At 42.7% G+C, this 20055-nt stretch overlaps 2 protein-coding genes and 1 pseudogene across 5 annotated transcripts in view; 2 read left to right on the top strand and 1 right to left on the bottom strand.

Annotated features, from left to right (window-relative positions):
• The first annotated feature begins 215 nt into the window (after nucleotides 1-215).
• Nucleotides 216-2991, top strand: LOC135494635 (uncharacterized). Of its 2 annotated transcripts, none has more exons than XM_064782784.1 (2): nucleotides 216-357; nucleotides 1221-2991. In XM_064782784.1, the coding sequence occupies exon 2, from the start codon at nucleotides 1239-1241 to the stop codon at nucleotides 2445-2447; it is 1209 nt and encodes a 402-aa protein (XP_064638854.1). In that variant the 5' UTR covers nucleotides 216-357; nucleotides 1221-1238; the 3' UTR covers nucleotides 2448-2991. The 2 variants fall into 2 exon arrangements, with proteins under 2 accessions (XP_064638854.1, XP_064638853.1); XM_064782783.1 differs by having other exon boundaries at nucleotides 216-834.
• A 460-nt stretch (nucleotides 2992-3451) lies between these two features.
• LOC135495198 (U2 spliceosomal RNA) lies at nucleotides 3452-3626 on the bottom strand (annotated as a pseudogene).
• A 4255-nt stretch (nucleotides 3627-7881) lies between these two features.
• Nucleotides 7882-20055, top strand: part of LOC135494512 (anosmin-1-like) — a 184297-nt gene continuing 172123 nt past the window's right edge. For all 3 annotated transcript variants that reach the window (XM_064782557.1, XM_064782559.1, XM_064782556.1), the window contains exon 1: nucleotides 7882-8128. In XM_064782557.1, coding sequence (XP_064638627.1) covers nucleotides 7991-8128 — 138 coding nt within the window. In that variant the 5' untranslated portion in view covers nucleotides 7882-7990. The remainder of the gene's footprint in view (nucleotides 8129-20055) is intronic.

The following is a 20055-nucleotide window of genomic DNA, read 5'->3' as shown; positions in this document are numbered from 1 at the left end:
TCAAATAGCTGACCGGGGTCGGACACGGAATTACTATAGTTGTGCCTCTATTACCTATTTAGATGTTGTTATCAATGTCTAAGTCGTGTCTGATATTGAACAACCTTCCAATACGATAACACTTGTATTCTTGGCCTTGAACACAAATCTCTTCATGTAACTCCATAATCAATAATCACTATCAGAATGATATATCTAAGAAAATCAAACTGTTCGCATTTTTATTGACTGATTCATCGATTGACGACCTGGGCCTACTAAGTTTCCTCTCACGTCATAATGAAGGCGTCTGTCTTGCTACTTCGCAACTCGTCTGTTTGATATACGTTTTGTCTGAGGATTCAGTTGCTGTTGAAGGTAGGAGAGCCGAAATTAGTGTTGCAGTCTAAAGGCAAGGGTGCCAGAGGCCTTGTCGCCCAATGGTTGCGACTGAGGTAACGCCCCTGTTACCAACAGCACCCCACGGATCTCTCACGGCCACTATGCGATCTATCCATTCATTGCGGCCTTGACTTCAGAAGTAAATGTCACTGTCCTTTTGAACCGGTGAAGAATAATTCATGGTCATGCTCATTTCGGATCAGACTGTTGGATGAGGACAAAAGCAATCATTGCAAATAAGTTCATTCATGGAGCAATCATGCGTTTCCTGAAAAGTATACCAGTACATGCATATGGGAACGAACTGGGGTCCTCAAGTTTGCTATGTGCAAGAAAATCCAGCTAGGGACATCTGGATATCAATTTATACGATGAGAAATGGATGACGCCGATGAGACAACCAAGTTTTGTATTCGGTCCAAACTCTTCCACTCTACTCCAAGTAAATATGAGGTAACCTTTGTCGTCTTTTGTATACATGTAGCACAGTACAGTACAATCACTTCCTTCAATGTCTTCTTTTCTTGCTCCGACTTCTCTCCGTCACCTCCGTTTATGTTCGTCTACCTTTTCTTATCTGTCTTCGTTGCGTCTTCTTCGACTCATCATCTTGTCCATCTCTGTCTACACTCTCCGTGTCCTTCTTCTTCTCCTGTTGCGTCTCCGCCTCTGTCTCCTTCTTCTTCTCCTCCGTCTCTATCTCTCCTCCTCTATCCCCTTCAAATTGTTGGAGAAACAAGCCATGTGTTGAGCGAAACCATGTTAAATATTTACATACTCGATGCGTCAGATTCCTCCATAGTTTAACGTCTAATCCTGTCCCAACTTCTTTCTTCCAGGAAGACGCCTCAAGCACCATGGCTCGCTACGAAAGCGCCATCGATAACCAAGCAGACGAGGAAAGACTGGACGACCGTTCAACCAGTGTCGTCTGGACCAAGAAGGACCAATCCTGCCGCGACTGCTGCCTCTTTACTCTGGTCGTCCTCGCCGTCATCCTGTGTGTGTTCTTCTTCTTGATCGTCGGACCCTTGCTGTGCATCCTGAATATGAAACGGGTCACAAGGGTGCTCATCTTATGGTTCTGGCTCGTCATGGCCAGCATCGTCATCGGAATGGTCCTTGCGTTTGATGTGTACACCCCCGTAGCCATTATCGGCGCGGGGCGCGAACAGCGCTTCGCGACGCAGGGGCTGTCGACATTCATGTGCAAAGGCGTTCAAATCAAGGCGGCGAATCATGAGATAACTTCCTACCTGTTTGATGGACAGCCTTCAATAGAGGACAAGAAACTAGGATATTCGTTTGATCGGGCCGATGAAGTTAACGCCGGGGACTTTCAGGCCTATCCGTTCTATGTCTTTCCCGGATCATCCGTATCCTTCGCAATGAATACAACATCACAAGTGACCTTCTTCAAAATCAAAGGGCATGACAATTTCACAACTTGGAGGAACAATTACATTTGTAAAGGCGGCAACTGCTTCGACGACTTCAGAACGATTGATAGAGACTTTCAGTACAACACATCGATGGACGAAACAGATATTTACTATGTGGCATTCGCGAAGACGAAATTCAACGACCCATCTCCAGCTTCTATTTTCATCCGATTTGAGGTCCTGAGGACAGTGTACAACGTCACTTCAGCTGCGAACGCCTGCACGGGTCTGGATTGTACTTTTGACTTCCGTTTTATGTCCAACGAGACAGTTTTGCTGCACGTCCCCGTTATGGAGAACAATCACTTTGAGACAATCGAAACGAAATGTATCCCGAGAGATAATGTGTATTTAGTTGCATTTTTTGCCGGACCGCTCGCGTTTGGTATAATTGTGAACTTGATAATTTGGTTCGGTTGCAAAAGGTGTGAGCCGGAGGACGAAAACGAGGTGATTCCTATGAAATCCGGACTGATGGCAGCCGGAGACATGGCGCGGCGATACAGCACGCTTTCAATCGGGAGAACATTCAGTCGCCGCGCCGAGTATGACGAAGACGGATCAAATCTGAATAAGAACATTCATATCAATGCAGACAGCAGCGAAAGCTCTTGGCCAGCATGAGCGGCCAGACCATTCAGCACTAAACACCGTAGAAAATACCATATTTTATAATGTAATCATCAACATCATCCTTATGCTCGGCGAAGCAAACTCTGTCACCTCTAAGTGGCGAATCCACTGTTGCGATTTGGGCGGCGACCGAGTTGCGATTGGGTGTGGCATTTCCCGCCGTCACCAATCTAGTGACGAGATTTCATTTCCTGATGCAGATATGCTAGTATAACTAAATATAAGGATCGCAACTCTATCCATTTTGGCTTACCATCGGACGAACGACGCAGGTTGGCCTGGATGTACCCAGTCATATCTTTATCGCATAGTGGACGCAAGCACACATCGCAATGACAGATTCGCCATTTTATGCTATCTGTGTAAAATTTAGCTAAAGAATGTGGCAGTTCTCACAAACTAGAAACTTATTCAGCTAGCTTGAAGTTAAATTTGAAATGTTGCTCCTGATTAGTTTGTTATAATTAAGCGCATTTATTTGGGGCAACAGCCACAAACTTTACTCCGTTACGAAATAAAAAAAGATTGGATGGACCAAGTCATGAAGTTTCAAATTTTAATTTCATTTCATACGAAAGACTCCAAACTTTACTGTGTGTCTCCTCCAAGATGTATAATCTGTCTCGTTGAATTCAATATTAGAGAGGTTCAGTTGATGATATCCTACTCTTGGTGAGCCGAGCCCATAATACGATCCCAGCTGTGATCACAATGTTGTGCCGAGGGAGATCCGTCAGTGTTTGATTGATGTTCGTTTATCCCAAATTGGTTGTCTTAAGAGGAGAAAATCGTAGCCAGATGGCAGGGATATGTACTTCATGTACCATTTGGACCCACACACCTTGAACTGCAAATGTTTGTCAACCGGCTTGCGGCCTTGCCTGTCCGATGGGGCACCCAGCCGAATCTAACTAGACCGACCAGGATGTCCCCTGAGGATGTCCCCTAAGGATATCCTCTCCCCACTGGCTAGGGGAGTTCTGTCTTTCTTTATATTACGATGGGCTGAACCTGGATGTAGTGCAATACCAGGACAACCCGTGGCAAAGTGGGAGCAAGCTCTCCGTCTCTACCGAGTCCCAAAAATCAGCCAATATCGAGAGTATCAGATATTAAGCTGACAAGAACAGATACTATCACTTGATCTTAGCCAATAGGCCGAGAAGCGATGCCGTGATGAAGATTTCTCTCCTATTTATATGGCAGGCGACTCAATGGCACGGTGGTACGTTAGTCCAACGTTGATACGTTAATAATACGTTTTCTCATTCTGTCACAATCCGGCCCCAAGTACGTTGTCCAAAGGACTGAATTGCACAATCAGTCGTCGTCGAGACGTTTTGTCTCATTAGTTCAACAATCTAACACAGGGAGGCAGCACTTGTAACACCAATACTGAGGCAAGCGTTTATCTGGGACGGTCTCTCCTTTCCAGATAATCACCTAACTTTTGAAGGGAAACAGGACAGAGCATTTTTCTGCTTGAGGGAAGTAGTGGTCATCCCTCCCTGGCATCGGTCGCGCCCCTTATATCTGCCTCATCAAATTCTCATTACCGCTTCCCGTCCCCTCCGTGTCGCTGCCAGAGGAAGGCAGGAATCCCGGCCGCTGCTCATCAAGGAAATGCATGGTCCCGCGATGCCGTAGGAAATATCATAAGGAGCCGTTAGGGTGGGTTCTAAGGAGAATTGGAAGGGAAGATTGGGGTTAGGACTAGGGATAGGCTGTCAGAAAGTAGCCAAAATAACGTCAGGAATGACCTTGCCTTCACATTCACATGGAACTTGATAGAACCTTCCCCTACAAACACTTTATTCATTGTGGTCCAAACCTGTTACACTGTATGGGAATCCCGCCATCTGCCCACATGCGAATTCATCCTGTCGCTTTCTTAATGAATCATTAGAGGCGGCATTGATTGCCTCGACGCCTTTCACTTGCTGGGCCAGATTTCCTCCAGCGCCTCTCACAAACGCTGCAAGAGTGATTCATTGGTTTGCCACTGAAATTGAATGTTTTTATTAACCGTTAAAGGGCTGGGACCATTTTGAAGGAAATACATGAAAAAGTATCGTTTACCAAAATAACAGCCATGTAAATGGCACACCATCAGAACGCGCACATCGAAAGCTTTTGATCGATTGGTTGTCCCTGAGTAAAATCGATTCTCTTTTTGGGATCATCCTGGGCACAATCTGATTGGTTAAATGAGTCAAAGCAACAGATGTGTTTAGGGCTGTGACTAATTTGAACAAAATACATGAAAAAGTATCAGTCACGTAAATGGCACACCGTTAGAACGTGCTCATGGACCGATGATGTAACGGCTATTTCACACCCATCTTGGACCAACATGCGTGGGAAAACTGATCTTGTATTTTGGTACCGACGCGTCGCGGCATGGTGTTGGTAAAGATAGTTTGCACATCATCGTTTGCACAGCCATCTTTGGCCAACTTAGCGTGGTAAACTATTGAATCAACGAAAGGAATCCTACCAGTAATTCGGTATCGAAACGTCGCATTCGGTTAAGCGATATTCTAATGGTTTTGTAATAGAAATCCGCAGGAGTCGGCACGGAGCGGCATCAGATGTGGGGCTGAGTCATCAAGGGCACCAGACCCAACAAGTGAGGATCAACACAACTCTTCAGGGAAGCTTCTGCGGTATCCGAACATTATTTTCACTTCATCAACAATTTGTATCAAAATCGTTGCTCATTCGAGCGTTTAGCGCTTCTGTGTTATTGGCAGTTATCACCGTATAACCGCTGTCTTTGGGGAGTCGCGTCCGCGGGCTATGCGAGAGATGGGTTCCGGAGGCTGCTCAGTTAGTGTCTATGATGCCTCAGTGATGTCTTCATTATCGCTTTAGTTAGTCGACAGAAAGAAACTGTTGATCGTTTTCTTAGTACTTTTTCCGGTGGTCGCAACATGAATCACTGTTCTGACCAATTTCCAGTTCATACAGTTTTTATTAAAAATTCTCTTCCGTGAATGTTATTTTCTTGAGATGGTAAGCATGGTAGCTCTTGTTACGACATTAATGAAATTTGGAGAAGGTTGAGGAGGAGGAAAGGGGAGGAGGAGAAGAGAAGGAGAGAAGGAGAGAAGAACTTACAATCATCCAGACAAACTGTCCAGTCTCGGAGGACAACCTATGAGTATGTGCTTGTCCTTATGTTTCTCAAGTCCAGAGACGGGAATTTTTTAAGATTAGAGATTTTCGGGCAATACAAGTGAGCGATCGATACGTAGTAATCTTGTTTATCAAGACTCATCAAATCATCCTTGGGTTGCACAATACAGACAACGCAAAAGTCCATTATAACCAATTAAATTTCAATTGACAGATCATTCCCTCGGGACTTATCATCAGATGATATCAACAGCGATGAAATGTCCTGCCTTCGATCAGAGAGTATTATGATAATCTTTTCATCTGATATTCAGTGGTTGACCAATGTAAGCTCCTGTCATATGAAGTTAGATATTGGTTGGGGAGAGGATTTCAGGCCCCGGATTTCAGCCTTGGACGGTCAGGGAAGAGCTGCCACGGCGCCGGACGGTTCAGGCTCTGAAAGCCCCTGTCGCTTGGGACGCGCTGTTGGAGAGATCCCATCCCGATTGCCAGTTCCAGTCGCCACTGGGCGCCGAACGCCGGCGTGGTATCCACGTTTCGATAGCCAATAGTGCACTTGGCTGGCGCGGTCCCCGGGCGTGGTACTAGAGTCAAGGCCTGCTTATACAGACTTACGCCCCTTACCCAATCTCCCGAGGACACCCAGGCCGTCTTATCCCCTAGCAGATCAATTCCAAATGCCCCCTGGTCGCCGCAAGTCAGAGGATACTACAAACCAACCCATGGGACATTCCGCCAAATTCATCTGATTACTAATCAAACGATAACTCATTTGGACACAAAATGAAATTTTGAAATTCAGCTTTGAAATGTGGAGATAAAAGGATTCGGATGTTTTTTTGGCCAATTAGCAGCGTTCCCCTGGTAGTTGTGCTTCCAGAGTTCAGTGCCGCTTGGTCAACGATTCGATTTTGTCGAGTCATTTGGGAGTTTAGACCATGATCTGGATGGTCTTTTGGAAATCAACACTACAAGTCTGGCTTTGACTGCGAAGTTAATGAATCTTGGGAGAATGCTAATCATCTGAGTCCAAATTTTTTTTTTCAGAATTTTTAAACTTTGAACTTCTGAACTTGGCTTTGAAAGTTTTTGGCGGGAAAACTTAATCATGCATTTTGTCCCCGGATTTTCAACTTCACTAACGCGACCACCCTGGTAATGCGACCATTCAACCTCGGTCCCATGAGTGGTCGTGTTACCGGGGGTTCCACTGTGTATAGTTCTTTCTGGCATACAGGAAAAGGTCATTTCCATACCTCCAAAGGAGAAACATAAAAGAAAATTTGGGTCAGGTGTTTTGGTTGGTCGGACACAAGCGCGCTTGACCCAGATTATCACGATCACCAAAATTTCATTCATAAATTTATGAAATATTTCTGAGTATGTTGACCCTTGTGTATGTTGATCCTCTGGTTGATCTTTGTGCGTAGACTAGAACAAAATCTTTGCCGTTCATGAGAAATCGTTTAAAGGCCACGGTCCTCCCAAAGATCAGGCTTTTTTACTTCTTATGTCGTATATATCGAGAGGCAGGGTATATTGGAAACAACTGGTGCCAGGATGCGGTGATCTAAAGTTTGAAGCCATTCAGTGCCCAAGTTGACAAATTAGAAGCTTTGCTGAATTGGCCTTTGGAGGGAAATCAAGCCTTATCGAGATTAGTCCATATGCACGGGGATCTTGACAGCGGGTTACTTCTTTTTTGGAAATACGAGGAAATAATTTTGAAAGATTATGAATTTAGTTTCGGACTATTAACAAAAAACTTGTTTCGGTGACTTTATTGAAGTTTGAGTCTAATACTCCTGGCGCGTCCGGGTTTAAAACTCTGTTGTTGCTTACCAGAAATTCTTTATCAGAAATTGTTGACGATGAGATTTACAAGAACATAAAAGCGGTGAGAAAATGAAGGAAAAAAACGTGAAAAAGACGTTTTATGCACAGCGTTACTCAAGCCACCGTCAATGCGCATCAATTAACTTCCATGTTCACTTCATACCAAACATATTTCGGCGACTTCCAGAAGGTCTGCTGGTCCCGTGGCTTTGTCCAGGAGGTCGCATGTTCGAACCCAAGCGGGCCATTCCCTTGTCAAAAGAAATTGCATTGACAGATGGGGAAAATGACGGTGATAGTTGAAGGATAATGATGGATTGAATTGATAGTTAGAATGGCAGTGATGTTTAAAGTGCTGGTTCCACAAAATATTATCGTGAGGCGCTAGTAGTAAGAGCGACGGCCCAAACCAATCGCGGCAAAGTGCACACTCGCAATGTGTTAGTGAGCTATCAGGATGCGTCAGTGTATTCAATGGTGTATTGTGAGAGGATTGTAAAAGCCTTGCCTATCAGTGGATTTTGCCTTTCTAGTGGAGTTTTGCAAACTTTTCTAAAATGGTGGTTTACACTCTAGTCAAATCTGGACTACTTTGCCTGGCTTATTTGTTAATTTTCACGGAAAATGTCTATGCGGGGAACCCTCTGATATCTGCCCAGTGCCGCGCAAGGTGCTTGGTCGACGCTTGGAAACATGTAAGTAGAGCAACGCTATGCTAGTGCTAATGTAAAAGTAAAACGCTTCTATGTTGTTTCAAAGGCCTAACAGATAAAAGAACAAGGGCCATGTGGCGCAGGTTGGCAATGGTTAGGGTATGTATTTGGAATACGATGCCTTAATTCAGTCATAAAAGTTCCTAAAATACAATATAAAGCTCGTCTCAGTTATCTGATCTTGGTTCTGAGGTTTTATTCACCGTTATACCTGTATAAGCGCAAATATCAACTTGGTTTTCTCTAAGTCTAAATTTGGAATAAACTTCAGTCAGTAGAACATTTAAAAGGACAACCTCTGGCCTAAAAGCTGTACACTATCCTTGTTTAATAGTTCCTAGAGAGGTGGGTGTCTGTGTCTTGATGACAGACTGAGGTCAAATTTCCAATTCTGGACCAACATTAGTGTCCTTGTTAGAGAGGATGTGGTAATGGACTAAACCTACTCAAACATAGGAGTCAATAAAACAATCCCTTTGACAACTAGGATTGCAGTAGAACCTCTCTATTAAGGACACCCTCGGGACTGACAAATGCTGTCCTTAATAGAGAGGTGTCCTGATTAGAGAGGCCAAATTGAATGGAAACAACCAGTTAGGGACCAAAACCTTAATAGAGAGGGTGTCCTTAATAGAGAGGGTGTCCTTAATAGAGAGGGTGTCCTTAATAGAGAGGTGTCCGCTAAGGGAGGTTCTACTGTACTATGTTTTTCCAGGACTTGAAAGAATTCTGATGAATTTTTATCTAATTAGCGGACACCTCTCTATTAAGGACAACCTCTCTATTAAAGACACCAGTTTTGGTCCCAAACTGGTTGTTTCCATTCAATTTGACCTCTATAATCAGGACACCTCTCTATTAAGGACAGCACTTGTCAGTCCCGAGGGTGACCTTGATAGGTAGGTTCTTCTTGCCCATGCATGTAATGTCCCTGTATCAAACAGATATTGAGTTAATGACAATTTACGTCTCAAATGAAGAGTACATGTAGTTGGCTATCAAACAGGACAATCAAATCAGTTGTCAATCAGACCATAATTAGCAAGTTTCAAATTACCTTTTCTTGTTTTGATCGTTTTAATCTGTTGTCCCAGGATGACAGAACATGTATAATTTCAAACTATCACTCACCCTGCGACTAGGTCAGGTGCTTTGCACATGAATTACATCGTTCATTGGCAGTTATTTAGTCTGTCCCTGACCTGGTTGACCTTAGTTACAATTAGAGAGCTAACTTGTATCTCGACCTGAGATACAATCAATTGGAGAGCTTGTTTACTCTTAACTTTGAGATGTCAATGGTGAGCTTTCCTAGAATCTGAGCTTAATAACATTGGAGAGCTTAGATTCTGAGCTTGAAAGCTTAGATTCAATATTTATGTGCTCCATTTTGTCTGAAGAAAAGGTTTTGTTACATTTCTCCGATGCCCCCAAGAGTTACAGCAGAAACTCTCCTTTAAGGACATCCTGATTTGAGACATATCTTTGTGACCTAGATCCTCGGCCCCGATGGGTTAAAATCAGGTAAACCTATTGTATTGAGCTCTTTTATACCTGTCTTCTACTGTGCAGGAGCTTTGCACAACTACCCATTCATGCGTCACCAACATCTCAGTTGTCCTGAGTGTAGCAAAATATCATTTTACTGTTCAAATATTTGCATAGCACCAGTCATACCAGTCCAGTTTTCGTGGCATTCAAAAAACCTATGTGGTTATGTTTCATTTTGCTTAACCCTTCATTGGTATAAAGCAACTCGTATTTCCTACTATGCCAAGCTAACGATCTGATGATCTCATCTTGATACGAACTGTGCGTTGAGTAGTTTTAGCTAAGAGTCTCTTGGAAACGTACTAAAGTGCCCTGCATGTGAGCAAATTAAATCGCTGCATCCTTCGATCATAATTGCATGGAACAAAAATTACTTGTTTGCTCCTGTTGTCTTACATAGCAGCAAGAAATCACTCATCTGTTTAAAGGCCATATATCAAGGTTTTTTGCCATTTTCTGCTGTAAGACGATTTCAAAAGTGTACCTAACACTTTATACAATACAGAAAACCAAATGCAATTAGCTCCATCCATTTTGAAGATATAGCCAATTATGTGTTTGAGCCATGTGCATGGCCATACTTGTCTCTCTTGGCCTTAAGAGGTATCACATTGAGATTTCTTTGTCTCTTGTCTCAGTTCTAAAACGATATTGTGTCCTGCCATTTTGCCAGATAGCGAGTCTTCCAACATCCCAGTGAATAGATCAAGTTGGGCGGTATATGCACACTCTATCAGTTTCAGGAATCTTGCTGCAATCTATGCCAATTATGGAATAAATCATACATTTTTCTGATTTCTGTGAAAAAGACGGGCTGCCACATCATGTGGGATGTGCGGGTAATAGAGTTAGATCTCTGGTGATTAATTATGCTGCTTTATTAGTTGAAACTGGAGATCACATCTTTTGTGTTGCTATTGTGTGTTGGTCTTGTGCAGTTTATAACGCTTTGTCAGGAAATCTCCTTGAATAAGTGATGTTTTTTGATAGGAGTTGCTGACACTGCTGATTACAGCAAATGCCACTTGTTAGGTTAACATTAAAGTTAAAGCCCTTCGTCTTCCGTGACTGCTCGAGCGGATTTAACGGATGTAAGCACATCTTGCCTCAGTAGGGATATGAACCCAGGACCTCTTGATTAGAAGTCCACTACTGTATACTACGCTTCCAGTCAAGGATATCGAGTAGCTGCATCCTCCTACGGCAGGGTGTTTGTATCAGCCCCAGAATACACTCTATCAAAGAGGGAGTGTATCTCTGAAGCAATCCCGCGGCCTGCTGTGGGAGGATGAGAAGCTTCAGCTCAGCACTGGTAGGCCCACACCCTGTTCCCCTGCAGTAATCTTACATCAATACCCCAAGCTCTCTACTTCGTGATGTAGGCCTGCACCCTATTCTGCAGAAATCTTACATCAATACCCAAACACTCTACTTCGTGACGAGATATAGTTTCACTGTTGCCCCATGTGATATATTGTACTCGTGCATCCCTAATCCACCCAGGGGACAGATTATTCACTTATCCGATATCTCAATTGTGGAGCGCTACTCGGCTGCTTCAATGATCTACCCATCAGGGGCCATCCCAATAATGCTAGTTTTCCTCGTTACAAGCCTCTTCTACTGCTTTCATTGATAATCATTCTGGAATTCCAGTGACGGTATTCGCTCCGTAGATTTTGGTGTAACAAAGTCTGAGCGGCAAAATGGAGTCCAAAACTAATACTGGAGGGTCAAGATGCTGATGATGGGCAACAGTGTCTATCACTGCAGCTTTCAGCTTTTACCAGTGACGTACTGCTGACTTTTCATTTTATTCTGCTCCTCACTCGTGGCCCGATACTCTGGTCATACAATCTTGGTTTGTCAAAACGTGATGTGCAGTGTGTTACTTGGTATCCTTGTATGAATCTGTGAGAAGATCCCTCACAAGCACAGCACCATAATCTGTGAGAAGATCCCTCACAAGCACAGCGCCATGTTGCCCTTTACTCAAATGCTAACAAAACGTCACAAGTTGCATCCCTTCATATCCTATCATATCATAATCCCGATGAAACAGTAACGAATCGATTCAAAATGGTCATCGTTAGCTTGTTGCGTGCCATCGAGCAATTTTCTTGACCTAGAGGATTATGAGATCCGGTGACGGAATGTGAAATTTGCATTTGCGTTTTTTTCGATGTTTTCCATTCTCGATCATGCGAGATTGATCTAGTATATCATATTACTTAAAACAGAGGATTTAATGCTTCTAATGCGGGGATCAATTTTCTGATGGTTTAACCATCTCTGGCAGAGATGCTACATGTACTTTTGTTATGATGTGAATCGTTTTCTTAGCAGATTTCTCCAGGGTTTTGTCAAAGGATGTAGCGTGTGGGTTTAAGCAGTAGCAAGTCGCTATTCGTTTCTGATTTAAGGGGAACAATTGTGCTGATGTTTTGCTGACTTTCTCTACTTGAAACAGTGGGTTAATGCTGATTTCGAGTTGGATTGACCCTTACAGCCAGAACTGTTTCATGGAATCGCCTGTCTTGCTCACATCACCTGGGTACATGACGCAGATGCAAATCCAGGTTGAATTTTCGAGTCTTGAATCTGCCCCTGTAATAGACAAGTCTCTAATGGGATGCAGAGTGAAATTAGTGCACTGGGTGTTTCTCCTGGGCCAGAGATCACTGGAATTGGCAGAGGAAAGTGAAAAGGAAGACAATTTCATTTTGTAATTTCAAATTTACTCAAGAAACAAAATCTTGGACAGCTTTCTCATGCATAAATCAATATCTTTCTAAATAATATATCGCAATAGTCCAAAACTTTGCAACTTTCTTTATAATAATTTGATTTAAAGCTCCATGAAAATAGAAATTGGACACTTGTGGATAGGGTTTTGAATAAAAACAATAGCAAGACCAAGAAAATTGGATTTCCAGTCTTAAAATTATCTAAAATTGGTTTGAAATGAGATTATTTGATTCAAAATTTGATTATTTTGTAATTTCTCTGATTTATGGTCCTTATTCCGATCCTGTCAGGCCTGTAAATAATTTATCCTGTTCTAAGAAAACTTTGTTGAATAAAGTGGCGCTAAAGTTTTGTTGGGTATTGAGGAACCTCTCATCCGTCAAACATGTCAAAGTAAAAGACATTCAGACTCAAAGAGACTTCCAAAAGTTTTCCAACTCAACCTCTTAATCCAAAAGGTCAACCCACCGAGAGAGACTGATTCACTGCTATCGTCAAAATGATCAATATCACAATAGACATATCGGGAAAATAGATGACATTTTTTTGTCGATGAAATTCGATAGGTGGTCGTTGACTGCTAGCACTGACAATGGAAAGGGAGATCACGATCGAAGACTGCCGACTACAAACATTGGATGTGCGGAGGGGTAATGAATTTGTTATGGATTTCTTCCGGCGGGGTCGATAGGGTCGTAATTATGCTTGCGAAGATGAACAAGGGGATATCAGTGACTTGCTTGTGTATTAGATTGTGGCTTGGTGTCAGCTCACCTATGATGGATCATCTGCAGTACCTTGGTGATGCAAGAAGCCATCTGAATCACATGTTATTGTTTAGTTTGAGGTGTTTAAGAAAAGAAATGGATACCTCACTCTGCTTGGATGGAGCTGTGGATTCGGCTAAAACATTAATGTTCACATTTTGGCCCCCTGATGCGAAAGTCGCAAAAATATCAGGCTTGCCAAAAAATCATGCTCGTGAAAATTAAGGTATTACAGTATAGCAGATGCAAAGAAGAAAAAGAGTACATCGAATGTGGAGCTAACAGTCTTTACATTTTGTAAATTGGAGCTGCCAGAAGTTTATTAGAAATGAGCAACACCTTCAATAGTAAAGGGTCAATGAGACTGTTGCTGTGTGAAACAGGTCCCCGATGTTGTCTGTAAGGTATTCCTGATAATTGGCACATCACGCCGGCTCAACAAGAAGCTGTCGATCGAAGTATCGATAGGAGTACGCTGAAAGGAACAATGTTCGTTCGGTAAATTATTCATGAAATATTTCGTGTGGATGTCCGGGAGACAAAACTTGTATAAGGCTTTCATGCCTGAAGCATGATAAGCGTGAAAGGAGAATGTGTTAGTCATCAAATTGTACCCTGTTACAAGTCTGGGGTTTCATAAGGCAGGAATGTGATATTGCAATGGGTCCCTCCACCGTTTTGGAGGTGTAACCTTCTCAACGTCTCCTTACTAGCCTTCTTTCTCTCTGCAGTAAAGGTGCTAAGATGGTATTAGCCAATTGTCTGGGCATATCAAACTCACTGCTGTTTGGTTTGGAGGGTTTGTGTTCAGCTTGTACTGCTGGTCAGCTAGCTGTCAGGTGTGCTAAGGTTCTCATTAGCCAAACGTCTGAGGATGTTAGAATCAGGGTAGCAAGGATGAAGGATGAAGGATGAATCCATTTCTCAGGGAGAATCACCTGTTGCTCTCTTCTGTTTCGGTCATCTTCATGCTTGATGACTGGACTCATGAACTCATCGAAATGGTTCCGCTGAATCCAGATCACGATTCCTAAACATTTCAAAGTGTCTCGTGTCTCGGTTCAAAAGGGCCATTTGGACTTATAGAGATTTTGAAAATGTTTACTCTAATTCTTGGCAGAATATGAGATTACTCTCAAGGCTTCGTTGGATATGCATTTGTATCAGCGACAAAGGTTACTATAAGTGCCCATATCCGGCATAACTTTTATCCTTGAATTGGGTAACATGAGTCGCATATCATGTCATATTCTTCTAGTTCACTGATGTTAAGTACATTTTCAAAAGCAATTCTGTTTAGATGTGTTCACCCACCTTGTGAACCCTGAATGAGGGGGTACAAGGTGCATTTTTAAGCTTTACTTTTTTACTTGCGGTGATGTACTCATCCGTGTAGAGGCTGCAAGGAAGACAAGAAAGAAGTTGGTAAAATGTCAGAAGTTATAACACCTACATCTGTAGAGAGCACAAGAACACCTCGTCAACAACTTTGATAAACTTTGAACAGAGCTTTTCATATGCTATCCATGCTAAGACCATATAGTTCACCTTACGCCTTCGTAGTAATTTGAGGCCGTGGGTTATAATCTCGAGCAACTCACCTGGTAATAATACAGCGGTATAAGTTACTGAGATGTAGGTGATGTTTAATAAAACGGCCAAGCTTTTTTCGTTAGGGGTTGATTTAGTTTTTAACAACGTGGGCACCTATGGGGCCAAACGGGATGAGGTGATGAGAACAGTCAAGAAGAACATAAAAGAATTGGTACTGTTCGTACCTCCCATGTTCTAACCTCATACAAATGTAGGCTTGTGATGTTCTCCTGGGCTAATAGACACGCTGACTGAGCTACTTGAGGTGTCAGTCCGATTGATAGGTTGTATTGGTTGAAGCAGAGCCGCTATTCCATGTTTACGCTTCTCAATCGTCGATATGTAATCAATCAAGTTTGAGGAAGAGCAAGGTGTGAGCAGAAAACTTGTAGCTTCATTGCCTACCCCCTCCCTGGAGGTCTTGCATTTGATTCTTGTTGTGCGGGGCCTGGGTAAGTGGTATCCTTGACTTATGGGTACTTGAGGCACCATTTCCATTGATGGAGTTTCTTGGTTGAATTGTAGCTAGATGATCTTTAGAAGTGCCTTGGGTCCAAAGGATTTGCTTCTGACCCACCATCCCTTGTGACACTCTCTCATCACCCAGTATCTCTGACCAATGTGGAATCATCTTTAGACAGTTCCTTGGGTGCAGAGGAGTAGCACCTGACCCACAAACCCATCCGATCGACACACTCTCATCACCCAGTATCTCTGACCAATGTGGGATCATCTTTAGACAGTTTCTTGAGTGCAGAGGAGTAGCACCTGACCCACAAACCCATCCGATCGACACACTCTCATCACCCAGTATCTCTGACCACTGTGGGATCATCTTTAGACAGTTCCTTGAGTGCAGAGGAGTAGCACCTGACCCACAAACCCTTCCAATTGACACACTCTCATCACCCAGTATCTCTGACCACTGTGGGATCATCTTTAGACAGTTCCTTGAGTGCAGAGGAGTAGCACCTGACCCACAAACCCTTCCGATTGACACACTCTCATCACCCAGTATCTCTGACCACTGTGGGATCATCTTTAGACAGTTCCTTGAGTGCAGAGGAGTAGCACCTGACCCACAAACCCTTCCGATCGACACACTCTCATCACCCAGTATCTCTGACCAATGTGGGATCATCTTTAGAGAGTTCCTTGAGTGCAGAGGTGTAGCACCTGACCCACAAACCCTTCCGATCGACACTCTCTCACCACCCAGTATCTCTGACCAATGTGGGATCATCTTTAGAGAGTTCCTTGGGTGCAGAGGAGTAGCACCTGACCCACAAACCCTTCCGATCGACACTCTCTCATCACCCAGTATCTCTGACCAATGTAGGATCATCTGCAGACAGTTCCTTGGGTGCAGAGGTGTAGCACCTGACCCACAAACCCTTCCGATTGACACACTCTCATCACCCAGTATCTCTGACCACTGTGGGATCATCTTTAGACAGTTCCTTGGGTGCAGAGGTGTAGCACCTGACCCACAAACCCATCCGATCATCACACTCTCACCACCCAGTATCTCTGACCACTGTGGGATCATCTTTAGACAGTTCCTTGGGTGCAGAGGAGTAGCACCTGACCAACAAACCCATCCGATCGACACACTCTCATCACCCAGTTTCTGCGACGACCATCGGATGATCTTCAGACAGTGCCTTGGGAAAGAGCAGTAATTTGATATGTCATCCTGAAACCACTCTCACCATCCAGGATATGTCACGTTAACAACCACTATCACATATTCCACTTCTCACACCCAGGTAATACTGATGCTAGAATAAGCTCATGATCTTTATATGCAGAGAGTAATATTTGACACCCCACTATAATACAGTGCAGAAGAAACAATTCCAGTTGGTGGAACATTTGCAAGTTACTACAATCTCGAGTTACAGATCATATACCAGATCCTAGGCTGCGCTCTGTAACACAGTAGAGAATAACCTGCAAGGCACTTTAGCTAAAGGATACTGCTGCTCAGTGATAAAGGTTCCCCTTCTAGCAAATGGGTCAGGATATCAGAAGGCCAACTGCTGGCCCATCCCGACCTTCTGTCACAGTAAATGAAAGAAGGAATAGATTAGTTCTTGACTCGAGAAGCACTGCTTCAGCACTTTGGCAACTCTTACAAGCAAAAAGGTCAAGTTGACAATCAGTTCGTTCAAAAAGCCAATGCCCCCAGATCATCCTGCCACTGTGTCTGATCAGAAGAAAAGTCATTTGCAAGATAATAGAACATTGTCACTCCTGTGCTAAGTTCTCCCCTCAGGTATTATGATATTCACCTTGAAAAAAGCAATGTCTGCCTCCCCTGGCTTTCATGGACTGTACCACTACCGGTGAACAGATCAACTTGACAATTAAGTCAAGGTCCTAATGCTGACTGGCACGCCCCCTGTCAAGTCGAAAGGGTATGGATTACTTTCTTAACAAAGCGACTATGTCGATCCGATCTCGCCCACGCCATATGGCTCACGGGCAAAGGGTCAGACTTGTATATCGGGGAAAATTAACAATCACGTTTTTCAATTAGAAATTTGTCATTGTTTGAGAATTCTTGCCTTGGCCAAGCTGTTACTCTCCCATGTTAACCCCTTGGTGGGCAAACTTAGATTAAGTCAGCAAGTTGATGAAAAAAAATTTGAAGTCCAAATATTTTTTTCACTTTTTATTTTCTGCTCATAATGAAGAAAAATCATCAGTCCCAAAAAAATGTTGACTTTGAAAATTTTTTAAAATTTGGAACTTATAAAAGGGTTATTGGTGGAAAAAATTTCTGAGTCCAAATTTTTTTTCTCACTTTTTTTCTGCTTAAAATGAAGTAACATCATCAGTCTGAGTGTCAGAGTATAAACTTCCAGAAAGCATCTCTAAAGTTTACCACTCTTCATTGCACTTGCTTCATTCCTGGCATATATCTCTCCGTCACCCTCTTACAGCGTAAACGACATTAGAAGTTTTTAAAAGGTCATTAAACCACCATACAAATGTCCCTAAATGTGTGTACTCTGCTTCATAACACTTTCTGGACTCCATTTCAGAGAATATTCAGAAACTATCTCTGATGTTTACAACTATTTATTGCACACGTTTAAGGTTTAATTTGGCTAAATTTCTCTTATATCTTCCGTCACCTCATTTACACCATAAACAACATTAAAAAGTCATTAAAAGGCACTATAATCTTCATGTGAATGTATAGGCATTTATCACCACTGTTGGATGTTCATGGTTTATGATGGTGATGGTGGGAAAATCTATAATCGACATTAAATGCATGGTAATAGTGATGTTACATTTAACCCACTACTACGAGTGTACAAAGGAAGGATGTTGCTACTTGCATCAGAAAACCTATTAATGTCCCCTCCATAGCAAACAGATCGATTGGAGGATGGATGATTGGATTGGATTCTTGTGGCCACTGATGGATGCTGGTGGCTCCTGGCTGGTTGATCTTGACATCTAAAACCGGGTCATTAAAAGATTTTTAAAAACAACTGACAGTCAATCGGCACATTTTAGATAATGTCACATCCATTTGTTGACTCGATACATATAATGACATTCACGGCCTGATTAGGTGATTGAAATGGTAATGAATGTCAGAATTGACTTGGGGACTTGGGGTTGTTTCCTTGGAAATCAATCTGCGTTTATTCAGGGTTTTTGGCTGCGGGCTCCAGATTTCATTGCGGTGCCGGTCTGCTAATGATGATATTGAATGTAATGGAAAGACTATTGGAATTTGAGGACATGTAGGCCCAAGGGGGTTCCTGGAATCGGATGGATGCAGATTTGTTGTTTGTGTGGGGTTGGGATTCTTTGCGTTGGTAATGAGTTTGTTGAATCTTGTGGATCGTTGATGGCTAAGTGAAGTCGAAGTGTTCAGATGCAACAAGGACTTGGGGTCGTGTGTAAGGAAGCAACTGCAGTTATGAGATGGCTAGCCATGATCCTTCTGAGAGTCTAACCAACAATGTCCTGACTATGAGTCTGCCAATCTCCACTACACCACCGATCTCTGATCTTCAAACAGGCACAAAGCACTGAAATTCTAAAAAGTGTGTTTTTAAAAAAAAAAGGTTTGAAGAGCTCACATGTTGAAAAAATCGAAGTTTGATACAAAGGAATAAAAAGTTGCAATGTGGTGTCAGCAATATTTAATTTTTGCCTTGAAATGAATGCGATTTATGACAATAGTTCAGGGTGACAGATGTAAGTCCTGAATTGTAAAAAATGTGGATTAGGTGAAATTTCACTATTTTAATTCCCACGAAATTGTTCAAAATTTCATTCAAAGTTCTATTTCATGAATGCTGATAACGTGTATCTTGCAGGAGTCCATCAAATGTCACTCTGTGTCATTGTGTCAATCACCTTTCGTCAAATAGAAAAAAACACGAAATTTTATTATTCATCAAAACATTGACATCAGAACAAAGAAATTTTAACAAATTTTTGAAAATTTAACGTTTTTTCCAAATGAAACTTGATCCCCGACTTCACCATTATCCAATTTTCATGGCGTTTTTTGTCCATTTTTTGTCTGCGATATTTGATGCCGGGCACAATGTCACCATTATCCCACATTGTGTCATATGGGATGGGAGTTTGAGACCGGCATATGAGACTTGCATGATTTTGTTCAACTACCACAAAGCGAGTTTCCGAAACAATTGCTGGGGCTCGGGGACCCCACCCCATGCTCTGACACACGCAGCGTGGACAATTTTCTTGACGTGGGCTACAATTAAGTTGATGTACAATGGGGGAAATCCCAGGTGGCACACACACAGGTCCGCAAATACACGCAAAAAATACCAAGTAGAACTGCAAGTGGGTAAGTGTGGACGATGAAAAAAAACTACAGCAGGTTTTTTGTGTAAATAATCATTTTAGTTATATGTTTGGTGACAAGTATGGCATTTCGTATGAAAAACTAAAAAGTCCGTTTTTGGTGTGGAAGTGTGAAATTTGCTCGGATGCAGCAAGGACAATAAGAAAACAATGGAGTTTTGTGTAAAACATGTCAGAGTTGAGGCCATTGTCACGGACGTTAAATGACCGAGTCAATATTGTAAGGTTCCGACTGTAATTCTCGTACCCGGAGCTCATCGCACGTGGATGAAGTCCCGAAATGGCACGCGCCGAAATTATCATCGTGCAACAGTCAGATTGTCAATTATCCTCGATCAACACGGATGCATAATTAATCAACTTAAGCAAACATGGTGGTAA

The sequence above is a fragment of the Lineus longissimus genome, chromosome 10 (genome assembly GCF_910592395.1).
Source record: "Lineus longissimus chromosome 10, tnLinLong1.2, whole genome shotgun sequence".
NCBI lineage: Eukaryota > Metazoa > Nemertea > Pilidiophora > Heteronemertea > Lineidae > Lineus > Lineus longissimus.
The sequence above is the reverse complement of the archived record's forward strand: the minus strand, read 5'-3'. Positions and strand labels throughout refer to the sequence as shown.

Excerpts from the sequence above, each read along its gene's own strand:
- LOC135494635 (XM_064782783.1), top strand. The coding sequence starts at position 760 with ATGGATGACGCCGATGAGACAACCAAGTTTTGTATTCGGTCCAAACTC. Across the intron at positions 835-1,220 it reads CTACTCCAAGTAAATATGAG|GAAGACGCCTCAAGCACCAT; the intron begins GTAACCTTTGTC and ends TCTTTCTTCCAG.